Source organism: Rattus norvegicus, chromosome 3, assembly GCF_021556685.1.
Source record: "Rattus norvegicus strain SHRSP/BbbUtx chromosome 3, alternate assembly SHRSP_T2T, whole genome shotgun sequence".
Lineage (NCBI taxonomy): Eukaryota > Metazoa > Chordata > Mammalia > Rodentia > Muridae > Rattus > Rattus norvegicus.
The window spans coordinates 150,765,048-150,788,368 of NC_141536.1; the positions used below are offsets into that span (position 1 = coordinate 150,765,048).

General features: G+C 44.2%; 1 protein-coding gene across 16 annotated transcripts in view; it reads right to left on the minus strand.

The window, feature by feature from the left end:
* Positions 1-23,321, minus strand: part of Ptprt (protein tyrosine phosphatase, receptor type, T) — a 1,095,890-nt gene that overhangs the window by 781,905 nt on the left and 290,664 nt on the right. For all 16 annotated transcript variants that reach the window (NM_001108603.3, NM_001402009.2, XM_087653463.1 and 13 more), the window contains 1 exon segment: positions 15,247-15,372. In NM_001108603.3, the coding sequence (NP_001102073.2) occupies positions 15,247-15,372 (126 nt within the window).

The window sequence follows — 23,321 nt, forward strand, 5'->3', positions numbered from 1 at the left end:
CTCTCTGATGAAACTTGCGTCAAGACGACATAATATCAGCCAGTTCAGAAGTACAGAAGAGCAGGAAAAGCTGTTTTCTGACTTTAGAGACTTGCAGAGCATGATAAATAACGTAGAAGTTTCCTTGTCTCTCTTACAGAATGTCAAGGCTAAATGAGAGAGCTGTAACCTATATGTAAATGTGCATTGGTACATATATGTGTGCATACACACACACACACACACACACAGAGAGAGAGAGAGAGAGAGAGAGAGAGAGAGAGAGAGAGAGAGGGGAAGAACATAACTATGTGGATAGTCAGATCACTTCTTGGTAATGAGAACTGGAAAGTGAGCGAGCCCAAAGCAGGAACAGAAATCTTAGGGCCATGTGCAGAAAGCAAGATCTTTAGACAGCATCAGTAAGGGCCACTGGAGTAGGACTTTGGTTCAAATCCTGTCTGCCCTTTGCTCCTTTCGGGACTAAGGGCAAGGTCTTTAACCTTTCTGTGACTCGACTTCTCCATCTGTGGAAGGACAATCACAAGAGTAACTAAGCAACATGGGATTTCTATAATCCATGCAGAGGACACATTTAAAGACCCTGGCATATAGTAAGTGCTCGATATACACCAGCTGTTACGATCATCAGAGAGAGACATCCCTATGGGCAGAAGAACAGAAGGCACAATAAATTCTGACCGTCTGTGGCAGTACTGTCCAACAGAAGTATAATACGCACCACTCATTGAATTTTAAATATTCTAGTTGCCATATCAAAAAGGCTAAAAATGAGTCTGATCAGCTTTGATCATTAATTTTACCAAACCCGAAATATGTAAAATCATGTTAACGCATAATCGACATGAAAACTGCTAAAGAAAATGTTTTATGTGCTGTTCTGATAATGATACCTTTAAAAATGAGTTTGTATTTTAGATGTATTAAGGCTAGCCATATTTCATGGACGTGGTCATCCATGTGGCTGTGGCTGCTAAATTGCAAGTGACCCAAATGAGATGACAATTGACAGTTGGCTTTTTCCAGGTTGTTGGGCTCTGCTTTATAGAGGTGCCTTGGCCATCCGATTTTCACTAACTCCAAAGAGACTACCCCATGTGTACTAAACGATTTTCCTTTCTTACCAAATCTCCCAGCATGTACAATGATAATTCAAATCACGACCACATCCAAAGCCTAAGAAACTTGCCCTCTCATTAGGCAAGGCAGTGCATACACTCAGAAAGGAAGTGTTAGCACAGAAGAACCCTGCCCCCTGGAGTTTCAGTCCTCTCACATGAACAGTCTAGAAGAACAGTACCTAGCACAAGGCAGAAGTCATCAGGACTAGAAGGATGCTCAACCATGGCCGCCTTCAAGGTGTCCAGAGAATAATGAGGTAGAAGCAGGAGAAGACTGAAGAGCTCAGGGAAGTTCATCTGTCTCTTGTTCTGTTCAGGGAGTTTCTGAGGCATGATCACTTCCATGATGTTGGCACTGAGCAGGAATGAAGCTCATCACACCCACGTTTCCACCTTAGCCAACTCCACAAGCTCGCAAGATCAACCCTGATCATTGAACCAGACTTACCGCTCTTAGAATAAAGTACTTGCTTGTGCAAATAGTAAGACCTGAGATTCAACCCCCAGCACCCACGTAAAAATACCATGTGCTTGTAACCCAAGGACTGGGATTGGAGACAAGAGGATCCCCGGAGCCCACAGACCATGTAGCCTTGCTCAGTTGATGAGATTCAAGTTCAATGAGAGACCCTGTCTCAAAAACGAAAGGTAGAGATCAATTAAGGGAAGACACCGAGTGCCAATCTCTGACCTCCACACACATGCAAACTCATGTGCGCATGTGCATACACCCACTAATAAATAAAAGGACCACACAGAAACACACATTTATTTTAATGTAAAAAAAAAATTTTAAGTAAACCATTCTTCCCATTATCCAGTGAGAAGCCCGCAATAATGTTTTCAGACAATTTTAAATTAATATATAGTTTTAGGTGTAAGATTAACGACATCTCTATTTTCCATACTCAACACTTTAAGTATTTAATAGTAATATTTAAGTATTTGATATTTGTATTAATAAATAATTATTAATTATGAATCCCTCAGAAGGCTGAGACAGGATTCTGAACACAAGGCCAGCCTGAGCTACATGGGTGAAATTCATCTCTAAACAACCACAACAAAAACATAGTTCATAAACTTACTTGCTGTTTGAAAAACTGATAGTGGCCCAAGGTGTCAGAGCCAGAAGGCAGAGATTCAAATATCGGCTCCTCTATTTATTTCAAATATTTCAGTGCATCAGTTATTATCTCCTCATTTGTAAGTAAGAATAATAGTAACATTCAGCTCACAGCATTGTTGAGATAACAAATACTAAATGGACACAAACACCTTAGACTGTTGCTCAACAAATGGTAAACATATTTACAAGGTGAAGGTTGCTTATTGTATTCTCGACATTTATAGAATTCTTTCTAAAATTTCTGATTTTATTTCATGTGTATAGGTGTTCTGCCTGCATGTATGGTGCCCACAGGTGCCTGAAGAGTGTGTCAGATCCCTTCCAACTGGAGTGACAAATGGCTATGGTTTTCCATGTGGGTGCTGGGAATAGATCCCAGGTCCTCTGGAAGAACAACCAGTGCTCTTAACAACTAAGGCATCTCTTGAGTCCCAGTTGTGAATTTCTTTATTCAAAGTGTTCATATGCACACTGGACATCAGTATCCATGACTGAAATACCTGAAGGACACATGCATATCACTTTTTCATTTTAATTATCTCGTTTCAATTAACTTTCTGTTGCTCTAACAAATATCTGAGACACATGAGTGTATACAGACGACAAGTATATATTTTGAGCCAGGTTTCCACCTATAATAAATTATTCCAATTGCTTCTGGACCTATAGTGAGGCAGCACATCTGTCAGGGAGCACATGAAGTAGCAAAACCTTGTGACCCAGAAAGCTAGAAGAGAAGAGGAAGAGGGAGTAAAGGTGAATAAAAGAAAGGAAGATAAAGAGAAGGAGATGTATGAGGGGAGAAGGAAGAGAAGGAGGAAATAGAGAAAAGATGGGGAAGGAGGAAGGAGAGGAGAGGGGAAGGATGATGATGAGGCCCCACTATTACCTTCAAGGCCATGCCTAGAACACCCTAAGACCTTAGCATTTCACCCCTGAAGTTTCCACCAACTCCCTTTAACACCAGGCCTTGAACACATGAGTCTTTGGGGGAAACTTAAGGCCAAAACTGTTGCATGTACTGCAACAGACACATCTGGAATCCAGGTATGATGTCACAAGACTCCCAAATATTCAAATAGCCATCCACATGTGTGTTAGAGCAGATGCATTGCCCTGTCTATCTAGCCGATGAGTATTCTGATCACTGCACACATCTTTTTCACTGTTCAAAGCAATCCTTAGGACCCTTGTTTATAACAACAGCCAGCACTCATTATTATCCAGTCATATCTGCTGCTATAATTACTAAACCTGCATTCAATTTCCTGTCCATTTTTTCTACCAATTCTGTGATCCCTGTAAACATCCCAAACTAGCACTGATTGGGGTCATCACAGGCTAATGCAGTTTTCCCAATTAATTTTGTAGTCCTAGGTACACAAGAGACCATCTCATAAAATGAGATGCTTTGTAAGCATTTTTCAGAGAGCTATCTGGAGACACGGACTTGGTCTTTTATTTGGGTGTGTCAGAAGCCTATCACCTTTCTGCATGGCACCTTTCTGAATGTTCCTCTGCTGCCCCTTCTTGTGTCCTACTAGTCAAATAAAGCATGGCTCATCCACCCAATAGGAGACCAAGCCATCTTGGGAGTTAAAAACCTCGATCTGAATACAGTGGTGGGAAAGAGATGGAGGGCAGAAGAGTCAAGAGACTTCAGAAATCGTCATAATCTGCATTCTTAGGAAGCAGAGGCTGGCCCCAGACTTCTTAAGGACTAATCCTCACTCAAGAACATGCTGATAGTGACTCTGGACAAGCCATTTATACTGACTCTCCTCATTTGTAAGATGCAGATAATAAAATGAACTTAAGAAGAATATTTTAGGGGCTGGGGATTTAGCTCAGTGGTAGAGCGCTAACCTAGGAAGCGCAAGGCCCTGGGTTCGGTCCCCAGCTCCAGAAAAAAAAAAGAACCAAAAAAAAAAAAAAAGAGAGAAGAATATTTTAAGGATTACATTGCTGAATACCCTTAAGTTGCTTAATATAGCACCTTGCCACAAGGTAACTACTATTTAAATACCACTCTCTTGTGAGCAGGACAATGACTATAATCAATACATTATGGATGTATCCATGTATGTATAATTGCTATGCATGTATGTTCTCTCTGTCTCCTCCTCATCTTCTGCGACTTACGGTCCTCTTCCGTTTTTTTTCTTCTCATCTCCCTCCTTCTCCCTTTTCTCCTCTCTCTTTCAGAGCATGCCAATCTGTTGATAGTGATGTTATGGTGAACTGAGACAAGAATAAGAAGAATAAATGCCTATGTACAAACCAATCATGTTTTTAAAAGAATTAATGTGCAGTGTTCCATCATTACAGAGGTGGAATGGAGCAGAAGCTGAATGGGAACCTAGGAATGTGTAGTTTTGAACAAGTCTGCAATGGTACTAGGAATGATATGAATACACAAAGACCATGTGTCCAAGCCATTTCAGCATTAATACTTTGGAAGGCACCGTAAGTGAGTTTGAGGCTCACAAAGATTTACCCAGAGAGCCTCTCCCAAATTCCACTCCCCAGTGAACACTTGCCTAGCTTCAGCATGAAGGAAATGGAATCCCCAAAATCCTTTTTACCTGGTGAAAGGATCAAAGGACCAGCTCCACAGAAAACAAGCCCCAAAGGACCTCTCCCTTGAACCAGCTCAGCACAGCCTTATCCAGCAAAGAGTACACACTCAAGCTGTGGCAGCCACAGGGCTGCTGAGAATATGAAAACACTGGAGTTGAAAATTCTTCTGAAACCTATTCCCCCAACTCTAACTACACTAATCACCCACCACCCATGGAGTCCATATATGGACCACTATGTGCTCCATGCAGAGAAAAAGAAATCCAGTCCAGGTCTTGAGGAGGCTCTCAGCCCTAGTGAGGAATGTGAGGCAACATGCAGGGATAGTCTCAACTACAGAAGAGAAATGTGTCCAGAGTATTCCAGACAAGTCTCCTAGATGAGGTGGACTCTGGAAAAGGAGTTTGATAGGAAAAGATGGATACACTCTAGGCAAATGACTCTGTAAGTATAGCAAAGGCATGATGGTGTGATATGTAGGGTTTGTGACTAAGAAAAGGTGAAATATGACTTGCTCAAAACTAGAAATGTTCTGGAAGAATATTATTAAATATCATGAACAGAAAGGGACCAAACTTGGAAAAAGCAGACTGTAAAACAGTAAGCAAAAGTTCACCAACATCTTTTAGTTCTAATACGGTTAGGCCCTACCACTATCCCAAGACACTCCAACTCACAAACTCTGGATGGCCCTAGACTCCCAGATGAAAGATCCAGGGCGGAAGAGTCCAGGTGGCCATATCCAAGTTACTTGAGCAGCCACCTTGGATTGCTAGTTGATGCTTGAGTATTTAGCTCCACAGTTTGCCAAGCCTCATTTCAATGGGAGATTCCCAAAATTAGCCATCAGGATTGAAGGATAGTCTTCCAAAACTAGACACAGAGAATAAAAGGAAGAGGTTGGAAAGATAAAAGAAGCTGGCCCCTGGGATATATGCCAGAGTTATATCATGAGAACACTCAGGGATCATGATATACATGAGAATACTTAGTAGGGCTCAGTGAGTAAAAGCTTGCGATGAAATTTTGATGAGTGAAGTTCAATTTCAGGAACCTACAGCAAAAGAGGTACAACTCTGAAAAATGTTACCCCAGACTTATATGCACATGTGTGCATGCACACACACACACAGAGAGAGAGAGAGAGAGAGAGAGAGAGAGAGAGAGAGAGAGAGAGAGAGAGAGAAACATTGCTCAGGAGAGAGCTGATGAGTGGATGAAGTACTTTCTGAATGAGCGTGAGGCCTGGTGTCTGGATCCCCACCACCAACATAACAATAGGCATAGCAGTAATTGGTGGTGCGGGTGCTCACACTCGGGAGGTGAGAAAGGGGTACTTCCTAGACTTGCTAGCTGACTAGACTAACCAATCAGTAAACTCTGGGTTCAGCAGGAGACTCTGCTTTAGTAAATAAAACAGAAAGTAGCAATCAATCCAAGGTGATTTCCCACGCCCCCTGGTCTACACACACACACACACACACACACACACACACACACACAAACACACACACACACACAGGTGAGCACACAAATAAACACACAAATAAACACACAGCAGTCAGGCATGCATATGTATGCATACACACATACACGCACACACACTCATATGTACACACACATGCATGTGTGCACATGTATATACACATGCACACACACGATTTGTTTGACAGACACTGACAATAACATCTTTACGTTCCAGCACTGTGGTAACAGTTACAAGTAAAATGTTGACCTTGCCTACAAAAGAACAAACTCTAGATTACTACACAACCCATGAACAAACTTGCCACCCTTCCAAGCATCACTGGCTATGTCTGCCACGACACTTTGTATAACGGATGCCCATTTTGGCATGCATAATTCCTTCTAAAGCACATTGGAAAGCCTCCATCCATCTAACATCTAAGCCACAAGCCACTGTGTCACTCTGAGCAAGCTACCATTTGTTCCCAAGTCCTCTTCTGCTTTAGGATTCACAGAGCATTTTCCCAACCACGTTTGGCATGTGGATGGTGTTCTTCCCCCTTATCTCAAAAACAATGCAAAGCACTCTGGTTTGGAAGTGCATAAGGGAATAAATATAGAAATATATACCACTGGCAACAAGTTTGCTTAAGCCTGTCTGGAGTCACTGGTGTATGTACGTGAATGGGGCCTACAATGTAGTTTAGAAGAAAATACAAGAGACTGGAATATGTAACGACACGGGGTTGTTAAATAAATTGTGGAACAGTCATTGGAATGGAAAACCCTGAAGCTTTTAGGAAACATGATTTGAGAAATACTTAATGATTTGGGAAAATGCTTTTTAAAAAGCACATGAAGAAACATATTTATATGTATTTGTATGCATATGTGACTTCCATTTTGTTCTCCGAAGCCATGTCTATTGTGCACATTCGCTTGCATGAATATGCATTGGTCTTCCCATCATCAATCACACTGCAAATAGAAATCACTTTAAAAGATACTCCATTGATGACAGAGGCATGCACATCATCTATATTTTACTACTCAAGATTCCAAGCCACGGGGAGCTCACGTGATCTTGGTCCAGTAATTTAATTCTCCGGGACCCAGTACACTCCGAAATGAAAAGGTGACAATGTCTCTGAAGCCATGGGGGAGTTGCAAATTAGATCAAATACTGTATGGAAAAAACGGCTAATCTAATTCTTGGTTAGAGTAGGCACAGAGTAAATGCCAGCTTCTAACGTCTCTAATGCCCTTATGCAAGTTCCTCTATGAAAAAGGTGCCCTGGGCAGGGATAGGGGACTGATGTGGGATCGACTAGGCTTTAACTGTCTTAGGCATATAATAACAAACTACCACAAAATGGTAACTGAACACTATAGGAACCCATTTCCTCTTAAGTCTAGAGATCAAAGGTTCAAAATCAAGGTGTTAGCCAAACCATGTTCCCACTAAAGACTCCAGGAAAGAAACCTTCTATTCTTTTCTCTAGCTCCTGCTGTCTATGAGCCATTCTTGCCCTTCTGTGTATTACAGACTCATCACTCCAATCTCTGCCTTTATCTTCATGGGACCTATTCCCGTATGTGTGTGTCTGTGTGTATGTGTGTGTGGGGGGGGTGCACATCGAAGGGTACATGTGTGAGCGTCCCCATGTGCTGGTTGTGGTTTTGACAGCTTGGCACAAACAGACATATCTAAAAATGGGGAACTATTATTTAGAAAATACCTCCATATGATAGCCTTTGGCAAACCTCTGGGGCACTTTCTTAATCATCAGTTGATGTGGGAGTGCCCAGCCTATAATAGGGAGTAACCAGCCAGAGGCGGGCACTAGATGATGTAATAAAGCAAGCCAAGCCAGCCATGAGAAACAAGTCAGTAAGCAGGGTTCCCCATGGCTACTGATTCAGTTCCTGCCTCCGGAATCCTGCCCTAAGTTCCTGCTCTGACTTCCCTCAGTGACAGACTGTGACCTGAGAGTGCTAACTTCCTGTGCAAGTGGCCAAAGTGTTTTATCACAGCAATGAAAACCCTAAGAAATCCTACTCGTCATATTAAGACTGGCCTCCAATATTAACAGCAAAGCCTCATCTTAATGCAATTAGGGAATTAAGGGCCCTGAATTATTTCCAAATAAGGTCAAATTCACAAGTACCACTGTTTAGGACTTCTACAAACCCTCTGAGGAGGCACAGTTCAGTCCATAGCTGATAGCAGCCCTCATAAATATTAGCAGCTAGAAAAAGATGAAGATGGGTGGCCCGAGAGTTCAAGGGCATAAAAGGGAGACCAGAGCCATTGTGGTAGCTCTAGTTACTCCCACAGGAGACTGATGGGAAGATCTTGTTGCCAGGTATCCCGGGTTCTTCCTGGATCATCCCCAGCTCCTGCCCCCCCCCCAATCATTCCAATCAGGCAAATACCAAGCTTGGTATTAAAGTAAAGACTGCTTTCTTCTTTCCTTCATTTCTCAAGTCTAAAATGACTGCAAAGTGTTTGCCATGAGCAGCAGAAAGGCTACATCAATGGGGCTGCATTTGCAGGGAGCTAAACAGAGGAGGAAGAGAGTTTTTCATCCTGGAAGGGTTCAGAGAAGGACTTGCCGGGCCACTCTGTTTTACAAAAGCAGTTAAGGTGGGACGGGCCAAAGAGAGGTTGATAAGTGGACATCAGGCTACCTAGACCTGGAAAAGGGTTCCTGACCTCAGAAAAAATGTAGAAGAAACATTCAGGGATGGGGGGGATGCAGGGATGGGGGGGATGGGAGGATGGGGGGGTGCAGGGGATGCAGGGATGGGGGGATGGGGGATGGAGGGGTGCAGGGGATGCAGGGATGGGGGATGGAGGAGTGGAGGGGATGGGGGATGGAGGGGATGGAGGGATGGGGGAAGGGATTGTGCAGCTGAAGGCTTCCTGAGGAAATTATAATAACCAGCATAAGTCTTAAGATATTCACAGAATAAATGGCTAAAAGTTAAGATCAACTCCCTGTGGGATCAGAACGAGTCAAGTTGGCGTAAGGATGAAAAACAGATATAGAATTTTCTGTATTCACAGAAGTGTGATCTGAGAGTCAGCCCTACTCCATTCCTGACACCTAAATAATTCCCTGTGAGCATGTCAAGGCCCCTCACAGACCTTTCCACCACAGGCTCTCATCTTTCAAGTCCCATGACACCTATGAGGCTGGAGGGGTGGCTCAGTCAGGAAAGCACTGGCCCTGTAAGCATGAGGCCCTGAGACAAAGCTCTAGAACTCCCATACAAAACCTCAAGTGTGCCAGGAGGCATCCAGTGCTGGGGATGTGGACAAAAGCTTGGAGACCAGGAAAAAAAAAGACCCTGTTTAAAACAGAGCAAGGTAGAGAGCAATTGAGGAAGATACCCAAGGCTGACATTCAAATGCACACCAAGGCACATGTACACATACCATTACCAATGTATACACACACACACACACACACACACATACACACATAAACATACACATACACACACATATACACACATATACACACATACACACATACATACACACATAAACATACACATACACACATACACACATACACACACATACACACATACACACACATATACACACATATACACACATATGCACACATACATACACACATATACACACATACACACATACACACATAAACACACACATACACACATACACATACATACACACACATACACACATAAACATACACATACACACATAAACATACACATACACACATACACATACATACACACACATACACACATAAACATACACACATAAACATACACACACACATACACACATACACACACATACACACATAAACATACACATACACACATACACATACATACACACACATACACACATAAACATACACATACACATACATACACACACACACACACACACATAAACATACACATACACATACATACACACACACACACACACACACACACACACACACACACACACACTACCTGTAGTACTTGCATTGTTGTGCCCCTCACTGCAGGACGCTCTCTGAATGAACCTCACAACCACTGTATGGAAGTGATGCCATGGCTTAGGATCTGTGGCAGATGCAGTTAGGTAAGACAGCATCTTTTCTCCATAAGTTCGGTGTTGCTTCCTCTGATCCTCTGTGATAGAGCCATAGACGGGAGGCATAGCAAGTGGGCCTGAACCCTGCAATGTTTGCCTAAGAGCTTCTCCATGGAAAAGACAGCAGAGGAGAGGTACTGGATTCTGGGAGCTGAGCTACAGGAAGCTCCCAAGCTTTATCAGACAGCAGTGCATTCTGGGAATTGAAAAACTTCCCTGGCCTGTCTGACTCATAACAGACCAACTTCTAGAAGTTTCCCTTTGTGAAGCACCATTGGGTATCAGTGGGCTTCAAGGAGGCACAAGATCTTAAGTATTTCTACTCTTACATTTCAAAATGGTTCAAGGACAAAAAACAAGTATATGGGCAGCTTACCTGAGCCTTGCCTAGGCAGACAGTTCATACACACACACAAACACACACACACACACACACACACACACACACAAGCACACAACTGGCCATCTCCAGGGAGCTCGCACATGGAGAGTGAGAAAACAGAAGCAGCCCAGGTGCCAGCCTAGCTTGGCTCAGGCATAAGCTTGGAATAAGCTGATCTGTCATGTGTATTGTGGATTGGATCTGAAATATGCCTAGAAGGCTCACGTGTTGAAGGCTTAGTCCTGAATACATTATTCAGCAGTAGGAATCTGAAGACATGATTGCATGACGGGGGTTCTATAACCAATGGATTCGTTTATTGATAGACTAACAGTTGAATGGAATACCAGGAAATAGGAAAAGTTGAGGAAGCAAAGCCAGACTAGGGAACAAACATCACTGAAGACATGACTTTAAAGTCTCTCTCTCTCTCTCTCTCTCTCTCTCTCTCTCTATCTATCTATCTATCTATCTACCTCTATCTCTCTCAAGAGACCCTCTGTTCACATCCTTGCGCCATGGTATTCACCTGGACAGTAGGTCCACCCAAAGCCATGGAACCACCTCCCCTAAGGATGAACCCCCCAAAACCACAAGCCCAACACTACAAGCTAATACTGGGTCTATAACAAAGGCTTCGAAAGCTAAAAATTCAGTTCTGCACTGAAGAAAGGTTCCTATGGGTGATTACTGAGCTGAGACTTGAAAAGGGTCAAAGGTAGAGAAAGGTATTCCAGTGAGCAGGGGGAGCATGTTCAAAGGCCCTAAATCAGGACAGGATATGACATGTCTAATCATCAGAGCCAGCCAGGGTATCAGGAACACTGAGAGGTAAGAAGTAGTGCTTGAAAAAGATCCTAAATAGCCTGACTAGGCCTAACAGTATGTGAATCACAGTCTACTTAAAGGCCAGGCCACTAAAGAGATTAAGCACAAAAGTGACATGATCCGATTCACCCAGGCCAAGTATGACACAGAGCTTGTCGAAGAGAAGGGATCAATAAATGGCGGCAGATGTCTGAATAAACAGACTCAAGCGAGATTCCAGAAGAGATGGAAACTACTAGACTATAGAACACGAGTAAAGATTTCAGCCACTGCCCACCAGAACAGTTTCTGCTCACCCAAATTTGCTTGCACGCCTCTCAGCCTAAGCAGCATGCAGAGCTGCTGAGGTCCACAGGAACCTCCTGACAGACTCATTTCAGTGATCACTATCGAGCGCCTCTATTAGGAATGCTCAGAAGATTGTATTAGCATGATCCAATATTTACAAAATGATACTCTGCTATCAAAAGAGGCTGAGAAAATAAAGATTAGAAGCAATCACCATGCCTTAGGGAGAGGGGATATGAGAAGAGGAGGAGACAGCAATCTTACAAAGTTTCTGCCCAGAGCCTTGCTTTTCTTATCTGTAAAATGGGAAGGAGAAGAGGAAGGGGATCAACATGTGAGGAGGAAGCAGAGTACCAAGGGCCTTCGTATTGCCATGCGTTCCCACAGTAATAACCTTGAGTAAGCGAGGGACCCATGTACCCTCCCATCATACTCTGCCAGGGATGGTCCCTATGTCACACTGCACCTCATGGGTGCTAAAGATGAAGCTGTAGACAAGGCTACTGTGGTTCCCAACCATAGGGACTTCTCACCTGAGTATAAGGAACATCAGTCACAACCAATCACAACGTGTGTGAGGGAGAAACATGCCAAATGTAGCGGGAATCTTTACCCAGAGCCTCCCCAGACTGAATGGGAAGAGTAGCAACAGTAAGACAGACAGTGAAGAGCTCCCTGGGACTGTTGTATGTGAGTTCCTGAGGTGAGGGACTCAGAATTTTCTGGCAATTTCTGGGAGCCAATGTGAAGCAAGCACAGGAGAAGCAGAACTGGGGAGAGTAGACACTGAAGAGGGATAAGTCTTGAGGAAACAGAGGAACTGTTGGTCTTCTCAGAGCAGCAGAATACCTCAAAAGTCTTCAAGACAGAGGCTGGAATGAAGAGGGGGAAGCAGGAATGGACAGTCCTATATTCCAATAGAGTCTTTTTGGCTTCTGAGTGGAGATTAAACTCAAAAGGATGACTCAAAGAGTCAAAAAGAAAGGTCCCCAGGTACCCAAGAGAGGGCAAAGGTGATCTGCACCAGAAAATGAGAGTCTAAGCAAAGAAACTAGGCAAGGTGAAGACAGAGTTGGAGCTGGGGAAACATTAGAATGAAGAGACTACCATATAGGAACAAAGGAGACAAGTCCAGCCACTGGCTTCTGAATCGTCCTAGAGAGTAAGTAGACACAGAAAGAGAATGGGGGGATTAAGATTTCAATTCGAGCTAGAAATGGTGGTGTTCACAGTCCCAGTGCTTAAGAGGAAGCAGGGAGATAATTATGTCAAGGCTATCTCAAAAAGAAAGGAAATAAGGAAGGAAGGAAGGGAAGGAGGGAGGGAGGGAGGGAGGGAGGGAGGGAGGGAGGGAGGGAGGGAGGGAGGGAGGGAGGGAGGAAGGAAGACTTTAGAGATGTTGGGAACACTGAGAGGTAAGAAGTAGTGCTTGAAAAGATCCTAGATAGGAAGATACTACATGATTTTGAGTGAGCTAAAGAGGAACACGTGGGATATGTGTATGAATACATACACACACATATTTACACTATAGTCCATACAAATGTACACATATATGTTTTTATATCCATGCATATATAGACACATAAATGCATTCACACATGGTTGCATCTAGACCTGTACACACGTGCATACACACACACACACACACACACACACACACACACACACACACACACGCACCATGAGATCTAAATTTGTTCAATCTGGCCAACAAAGCAGAGAACGTGTGGACATGGGTGACATGCACTATTTATTAATCCCAGCACTCAGGAGGCAAGGTAGATCTCAATTCAATACCAGCCTGGTCTACACAGTGAATTCCAGGCCAGTCAAGGCTACACAGTGAGATTTTGCCAAAGGAAGGAAGGAAGAAAGGAAAAAAGGGAGGGAGGGAGGGAGGGAGGGAGGGAGGGAGGGAGGGAGGGAGGGATGGAGGGAGGGAGGGAGAAGTCAACATTACTAAAATCTACAATGGGGCAACAGATAAAGTTTTCCCATGATGCCTTAGTCATTGGAATATGAGTCAAATGGTGTTTCTGCTTAGGCCAAATAGGATCTCACCAAATCTGAAACACCCAATTTAATACCTCATGCTTGTTCCTTTCCTTTCTTTTCCCTCACTTTTTCCTTCTTTCTTTCTCTTCTTTCTTTCCTCCTTTCTTCCTTCCCTCCCTTTCCCTTTTTGCGATAATCTTGAACTCAAAACCCCTCTGAGAAACAGATAACGCAGTGTGTGCCCTTAATAGGAACCATAAAAATCCAGCCAGGTACCTTTTGCTTTGGAACCAAACTCAGAGAAGATATTTCCTCCCCAGATTCTTTTGAGTATACCCTTTGCCTCCACTCACTGATATCCTAGAAACCCTCTCCCCAGAGTTGGCCAAGAGGATATGTCTATGGGAGTCACATGCAGAGTTATCAGTCTTCAGACAGAACCTGAAGCAATGTGCTTCGTGAAGCCGTCCATGAGGAGAGTACAGGGTAAGCCCAAAGACCACTAATGTTTAAGGCCAGAGTGAACTATCAAAGAATAGCAGTGAGCCTCAGGAAGGGTTAAGGGGCTGATAAAATACAAGACAGTGTGAGCTCCAGAGAATCACTGGCCAGGAAGCCTCCACAGACAGTGTCCTCTCATGTCCTATAGCCAACTGGCTTTTCAACTGTTCAAAAGAGAGGTCTTAACCATCACAGAGCCATAGAACATCTGGGTTTACATCACCAGGCAGCCTTGTTGATATGCCTTGTTTTATTCACCAGCTCTGACAGTGTTCTCCCAGAGTCTGCAAATCTCTCATGAGAGCATCTCCTAAAAGCCAGCAGGTACATTTCTCATAGGCTAGCCTCATGCAGGCATAAATCAAGTATGAACGACTGGTTAAAGAAGCTTGGTATTCTGGATGTTGGGACACTCATCAAAGCGGTAGTAATAATGTCAGTGGAAATCCCCAAATATTTGCCTCCAACCCACGTTCATATGGCATAGAGGGAAGGAACAAACTCTCCTTTTTCTAAAATGTCATTAACCATCTGACCCCAGGGCAAAACTCAGTGATACCCTATGCATAGAGTCTAAAGGTCTCGGAGTAAAATGAAATCCCAAAAATCTCTGGACCCTAATAACCTAGGACTCTCACTCCAAACTAAGGAATTCACTTACCCTGTCTTAAACGCCTCTAAGGATCAGAAACTCTCTACCTATATATCAACCTACTGTCCTCTCAGACAGCTCAATCCATAAGAAGGTCCTTCCCCCATGAGCCACTGCAAAAGACAGCTACCTCTATCTCTTCCCCTAACATGATGGATCACATACCTGTGGGCACAGCTGGGTCCAGCATTGGCTTCTCCCACGTGTTAATCTGCTCCCAGGTAAACCCATTGGTTCCCAGAGCCACGCTATACCCGCAGTTGCTGTAATGTTCGTCAAAAGAACAGCCACCTACAGATCAAAGAGAGACAAGTCAGTACAGCCCCATGCAAGAACCTTGGTTCATTACCCCTGCCCCATCAGCCCTTCATTTAAAGTTTTGAATTTTAAACTCCAGAGAGGTATTGGAGGGGGGGAAAAATCAAAAGCGGGCAAACTGGATTTTTATATTTGCTTTGGTGCTCTTAGGGAAGGCGCTGGCATCCGCAAGCCCCCCTATTTAAGAAAGTTAATAAGGCTAGTTACATTGATTTCAATCTTCCTTCCTGGGAAAGCAAACAGCACCGGCTTGTTCTAAGTAGGAAAAATGAATGCCAGGGCATGCCTCTATAATGGCTTCCTGCAACAAGCAAAAGGTGCTGCTGGGATGCTGCAGAGAGAACGGGAGCTTCAGAGTCCAGCAGGACTCCATCACAGCTCTGCAGAGCTTAGGTCACCTGGTTCACCCCTGGAGGGGTCTCAGTTTCCCCACTTGTAATGTAGAAGAGAACATCCCCCCTTATGGTACGTCATTGGATGGACTGACCACGAAAAGCAAGCACAGAACACACTGTGGATGGCCCCCACCTTCTTCACTTTACAAGTAGATTGAAAGCCCAAGCTTTATAGAGTTGGAAGAGCAAACTGGTGAGACATTAGACAGCCATCACTTGGAGAATGATAAAGTCAATTGTGCTGTTTCTAGATTCTCCCTTAAAGGTCAAGCCATCCATCACTGACATTCTGTTGTGTCCCTTTGACTTGGGCAAGGAGAAACGTAGCTTATACTTGGCTGCTCAAGGTGACATTGAAAGACGTAGAGGATTAGAATGAGGGCTTCAACTAGGAGAGCTGTTGTGAGCAGAGAAGCAGGAGCCCACTATTCTGAAGGAAAGAGAGGAAAGTGTGCATCAACGGGGCTCTAGAGGAGATGAGGATTCTCTGCAAATGGAAGGCAGGAGGAAGGAAATTCCAAAGGGAGCACAGGCTGATCCACAAAAGGAGCTGGCTCCTGCTGGTCTGAGCCTATGCTGGCCTCCTGGCTGCCCACCCACACCCACTTAAACCCCTGTGTTGTCTCCTTGGTGTTCAACACCCTGCTCTCCTCTAAACACCCGTCTGCCTCCATCACAAGTTGCCCCGCAGTCACTGCAGGCCAGCTGTCTGTCTCCTCTTCCAACTCCTTCGTTGGAACGCAACCCTGAGGGAGTGTTATTAAGAGGAAGGATGTTGATGAGATGATTAGGGTATGAGGATTTGCCTCTCATGGAGGGGCTCCGTGTCCTGATAAGGGTCCCCAAGGCTCGTGCGCCCCTCTGCCAAGTGAGGAATTGTGAAAGAGGGAAAGTCGGGAAGAAGAGAGTAGCATACATATGGCTAGAGAGCAAGAGGGCCTTCATGAGGAAGGATGGCAGGAGAGGAATGGGAGAGGGGGTGTGCAGAAGGGGGAGGGGAGGAGTCAATGAGAACAAAGTATAGCTGAGAAAGCCGTAATCGATTCTATTATTTTATATGATAATTAAGCTAATAAATTATTCATAAAATAATAAAATGGAGGAACCTATGGAAAGCAAAGGGCCATCAGACCCTGTATTGGCTGCTGCCTCGACTGCAGACTTCCAAGCCTCCAAAACTGTGAAGAAGAAATGTTTCCGATTGTTCATAAATTACCCAGCCTCAGGTATTCCGTTATACCTGAATGAGCAGGTTATGACAGCGCCCCAGTGAATGCTGGGTCGAGCAATAGAGGACTGAACCCATTGGGCCTGAGGCATGCTTTGCATTAAATAGGAGAAGAATTATATGAACATCTGGAGAGGAACACAGGTAAAGAAATTCAAGAAGCTCAACAAAAACTGAAATCTGCAGTGAGGCCAGGGGGGATTTTCTGATAAAAAGAGGGTGGGAAGTGAGTGTTGCACAAGAAGAAAGAAAATGCTTGTTTCTATCTAGATACTTGCTAATTCAACAGTGACTCTAGTTAAAGAGCGGACACAGCAGTGGCACTGGCTACACAGTGGCTTCCAGAGAAATATATGAAACTTAGTGAGGCAGACCAGTGCTAAACAAGCAAGTTAAAAGGATAATTTCAAATCAATGCACTACAGAGGCTTCAGGTGGGAGTGACTGAGAGAATCGCTAAGCTGAAGTGGTATGAGATTTCTTTTTTGTTTTCTTGATAAGCAATATTTTTATTCGATATTTTATGTATTTACGCTTCAAATGTTATCCCTTTTCCCAGTTTCCCCCCCCCCCGGCACACCCCCTATCTCCTCCCCCTCCCCCTGCTTCTATGAGGGTGCTACCCCTCCCACCCACTCCTACCTCATCACCCTGGTATTCCCCTACACTGGTGAATGGAGCCTTTACAGGACCAAGGGCCTCTCCTCCTATGGATGCCAAACAATGCCATCCTCTGCTACATATGCGGCTGGAGCCATGACTCCATGTGTACGCTTTGGTTGGTAGTTTAGTCCCTGGGAGCTCAGGGGTTGCAAACCGATTCAGCTCCTTCAGTCCTTTCTCTAACTCCTCCATTGAGGATCCCCATGCTCACATCCAACTCCTCTGTATTTGTCAAGCTCTGGAAGAGCCTCTCAAAACTATAACAGGCTCCTGCCAGCAAGCACTTCTTGGCATCCACAACAGTTGTCTGGGTTTGGTGTCTGCATATGGGATGGATCCCCCGGGGGGCGGGGGGGCAGTCTCTGGATAGCCTTTCCTTCGGTCTCTGCTCCACACTTTGTCCCTATATTTCCTGTAGACAGGGTACAAGATTTCTAACCATGAAATGGAAGCAGACCTAAACTACAATGGCCATCCGCCGTGCCAACCTCTCAGCGACAGATGCTACATACAGAATCTCTGACACACAGTGCTCAGTTCCTCTGATGATGAAAGGGTCTTCGTGGTTGAGGTTGCAGGTGGTAGCAATCAAAGAAGGAAGGTGTGGCGACAGAAGGCTCATACAAGAAGAGCTCTGTTGGAGCAACTAGAGGTAGCGCCCTCCTCTCTCTTGAGCGTCTCTTAGGATATCCAGACCCTGCTTTCAGCCTGCTTTTGTCATGGCGTACGCATGTCTTTAATGTCTCTTCCTAATGGAGTTCTAGACGCAGGCCCCTGGGCTGCACTCTATCACACATATGTCTCCATCCCAGCCAGGCACACAGTCAAGCCTTTCCCGTTGAGTGCCAAGATGCTCAGCAAAGAAGGAAATATGACCAGTGGGATTTAAGTTCCCATCTGTGCTCGGGGCCAAACCTAGAACGCAGAGCGTATTGAAGAGATGCTGTCTAACTGTTCACAGGCAGCTGCATGAGTCCGACAGACACAGAAGCAGAATGTACAGCATGGAGATATTGAGGGAAGGACAAAGAAAAGGCAAGCAGGGTAGGAGGGAGTTGTAGAACCACGCTTTAATCTCCCCATATGTCCATCTGCCTACATGTGGCTATGTGCCTGACTCTGAGCTCCTGCTCCCTATCTGAGCTTCCAGCTTCCTTTGTCAAGAAGGAGAGCTTCCCAGGTATTGGACACTGTGTTCTTATAATAATAAAAGCCAAGCTGTTCAAGGGAAATGACAACCAGGCCATGAACGTAGATCAGACAAGAGCCTTTGCAGGAATAACCGTGACGAACCTCATATCCCGTAATGAAACGCCACCTCTATCTGAGACTCCATCCACACAAGGAATGCATGGCATGGCACATCTCCTGAGACTGCTTCTCATAATCCTTCTCAATATAAATTGATAGCATCGCTCAAGCACACACATCAGAAAAACAAAGCACTGTGATTGCAACTGATATGGATACTGCTCTCCACTCTCATGGCTTGATGCAGACATAACCGGTTTAAAACTACTAAGAAGGAAAATATATTTAGGGGTGATTTTCTCCCTCTCGGATAAAGAATCAGAATGGTCATGGGCTCAAGATTGACATCAGGTCAGAGTCTGTGAAAGACAAGTTCCTAACTCACACCCATTCCCATTTCTTTAGTACATGGTGTGGTATACAGGAACAAGAAGGCCATGAGAAACCTTCTTGTCATAAGATCTCAGTATTCTAGAGAGTCAGAAGTAACTAGGAACCTCCACGAGTCATAGAGATGCAGAAAAAAGCCAGAGTGCAATGAACACTAGGAGCCACCAAGAAAGGAAGAGAGAAGGAATCCAATATCCCCTGAACTGTGAACAGGAACCATTTATCCAGCCTCAATGGCCTGAAGACTTCTTATAGGTGATGTTGATCATCCAAAAATTGTATCTGTCTTCCCTAGAGACCATAAGACAAAAGACCTCACCCCTCTGTAGTTATTTGTGTCAGACCACTTAAGGAAGATAGATGATTTGAAAGAATCCCCAAAGAAACTCATTTGGATGCTGACCTCACACAGACACAAGGAGTATGTGGTGTCAGGCACCTGATGTCAAGCTTAGCACAGTCACATGGGGAGGAAATAACGTCTTCACTTCTACCTCCACCCCAGGAAATAGCTCAGGCTGCCTCCAGAAGCCAGCATCCAGCCTGATGGAGACTCACAGGATCACAGGAGGACAGGGGAAGGACAGCACCACCTATGGACTCTGCTCTTGAGCAGATGAGCTGTTTCACTGGGCAGGTTGAGGTCAAAAAATGTGGCAAAGTCCCCAGATGCTCTGATGCAAGTCAAATATAAAAAGTCAACAGAGAAATGGAAGACTGTAGCAAGGAAATTGGATTTTGAAAATCCATTTGGATTCGGTAATGTATAGCTTATCAGCATCTGTAAGAGAGTGAACGTAGTGCAGGATACATACTTTAGGAGACATTAAAGCATAAATAAGGTTTATAGTGCCAATCAGAATTTCTTTTTAAACATGAGCTCTTCTTTTGAAAATGAGAGCGGAATAGAATTCAATAAAAATATAAATGTGCCTGCCTCTGCCCTTCTCAGATATGATCCTATGTATTCCAAAGCAGAATTAAGTTCAGGAAAGGGACAGAAGATTTGCTACTTTCTGCATGTTCCAGACACTGGATGTGAACAGTGTGAATGTGTGTGCAAGTCTGTTTGCATATGGAAGCAGAAAACCTCAACACCTTTCTCTAAGACAGGGCTCAGCAAACTTTTCTACAAAGGACCAGATACTAAATCTCTTTAGCTTTGTGGCTACATGGTCTCTGTCACAATCGCTAATCCCTGCCCTTGAATTACCAAAGCAATCATCTTCAATATGAAAACATGCTGGTGTGGCTATGTTTCCTTGAAACTTTATACCTAATAACGGAAGCAAGCTACATTTTGCCCAGGGATTGACACCTGTCAGTTCTTGCTCTAGGAGCTAAGCACAGTGCTCTCCCTTTCTGCATGGGATCTCTTTGTAGAACTCTCAAGGGACTTTCCCAGGTTAAAAAAAAAAGCATGACATCACAGTTGGTGATAACAACAGCATCACTCGTTTTTCTTAACAGCCTTCATGTGCAGCCCTTACCTACACTGGCTTCAGCATGATGCTATCCGTCTTCACCGTGTCTATCCCATCTTATAGATGCAGCATCACAGACCCCTGGAAACAACTCAAACACAGGAAGCAGAGGAGGCGGGACATTAGCCCTGGCACTGTAGGACCAAAGCTTTCCAATGCTCCAGCAAGGCCTCCTTTAGAATACTCCATATTCAGACCCTACTGCTTCTAAAATAGAAAGCAGTGCCTTTCATATCCAGCCTTGAAGCTCAGTAAAGATAGGAAACTAGGTCAAACATAAAAAAAGAAAATTATTTTTAAAAGGGTACAAATTGGCCCTCAGTTTTCATCTCTATGGTAAGTGTTACTGGTGGAGAGCTCACAGTGTTGACAAACATGACCAGAAGAGTCTGAGTTGATATGGCACAAGGGAAACAAAGAAAAACTTTTGACCCTAGCCTAAATAGCTGGGGCAGAACATACTAAAAAGCCACAGAGCACCATGTTCATGGAGGTCAAAAGACAACTCTGGCATAGGATAAGACATGTGAGGTCATAGGATAGTGTCTCTTCAGTTTCAGGTTCCAAAGATCGAAGAGAATATGAGCAAATCACAGGAGTCTCTACCAAAGTCAAGCCACAGCAGAACCCCTTGACTTTTATTCAATGAGTGGTTGAATACATTAGCACAGACCTTATATTCATGGCAAAGTGCCAGGCTAGACCCTGAAGAAGGGAATGTAGTTCATCTATGCCTTTCTCCTAAGGCATCACAGTGAACTCAATGAACCTTCCAATAGGGGAGAGACCGAGAGCTCAGAGGTCAGATTGGGCCTTCTAGGAGTATGCATTTCAATTCTGCAAAGGTAGAGACTTCAAATTGTGAGAGAAGGGAAGCCAGAGCATGAGCTAAGACCACTTTGGAAGAGAGAAGGTGAGCTAAGGTGGCCCACAGGACAGGAAGCAAGAGCAGGAGTTGTAGCGAGAGGTGAGAGAGATGAGCCTGCTGAGGACTCAACAGTGGTCACCGATGCTCTAGGGTCAAGGAATGAAGATACAGGGCAAAAGAAAAGAAGAAGGATGCTTTGGAGCAGATGCCGATTGGAGGGATGCTAAAGCAGATAGCCCCCAATGCCAAATACGAAGCTGGTTAGCTACAATAATCATGTAATTATTACCCTCAGTGCATGAGCTAGACATGATCATCGATGGCTGTGACAGGCCTGAAGAAACTTACACATAGAATCTTCTAAAAAATGTTGCCCAAGACCACACAAATCTACATGGTGAAGCTTGACTTTGAAACCCAGCTAGCTCAGTCTACATACACCCTTAAGCCATTGTATTGGATCACCACAGCAATTAACATTGATTTTTAAATAGAATTAGTTAAGATATCTACATAGCTCTTCCTCAGTCCTGGGCCTCTTGAAGTCCTTTGTTCCCATATCATTCACTGTTCTGGGGCTACAAGGTCCTAGTTCTCAAATCTACAGGTCAATGCTCGGAATAGGCTCTTCGGCTTTGGCTTGCCTTGAAGACCATGGTGCGGAGGGTAGGGTCAGAGACAGAGGCTCAGAATCAAGCATGGAGGTTCCATACTAGAAGATGATATCACTCATTGATATAAAGATAGCTCACACCATAAACACTGAAGGAACTGTATGGACTCCAGATATAGCAAGAGTGCCTGTGTCTTAGTTTGCGTTTTATTGCTGTAGAAGAATACTGTATGTCACACTGGGTATAGTTCCAGCATACATAAGACCTCAAAACCCACCTCCACACTTCCTCCAACAAAGCCACACTTAGTAAGATCACACCTCCCAATAGGGCCACTCGCTCTGAGCCAAGCATTCAAGCACATGAGTCTATGGGGGATATCTGTATTCAAACCCAACATGGTTAGAAGGAACCAGAAAGAGAGACGTGACCAAAACAATTATTATTTTAAGATCTATTTGTTTTTGTTTTATATATAAATGTGAGTGACTGAATGTACGTCTGTATATAATACATGTCTTGTGCCTGCAGAGGCCGGAAGCAGGCACTGGATCCCCTAGAACTAGGCTTACCGGTAGGTGTGAGCCGCCGTGCAAGTCCTTTGCAAAAGCATAAAGTGCTCTTAACTAATGAGCCACTTATCCAGTTATTGTTATTATTTTTAACTGAAGGAGTGGGGTGTCAAACCTTTTCCATGAAAGACCAAGGGATAAATATTGTCAGCTTTGTGGCTTATATTAGTCTACTCATGCTATCATAACAAAATGTCATAAATTGAGTCATACAGAGCAGACATGTATTTTCTCATAGCTCTGGAAAGTAAAGTTCCACATAAAGGTTTGTCTGGATGGATTCTGATGATCATTTCCTTCCTGGGCTGAGGACACCACCTTCTCAGAGATCCTCACCATAGCCTTGCCTTGGTGTGCTTGCGGAAAAGTAGCAGGACTTCCAGCATCTCTTCCCAGCCTAGAGAGCTCTGACCCTACCCCAGGGACCCCATCCACAGGCTCTTTATTCAAGCACAGT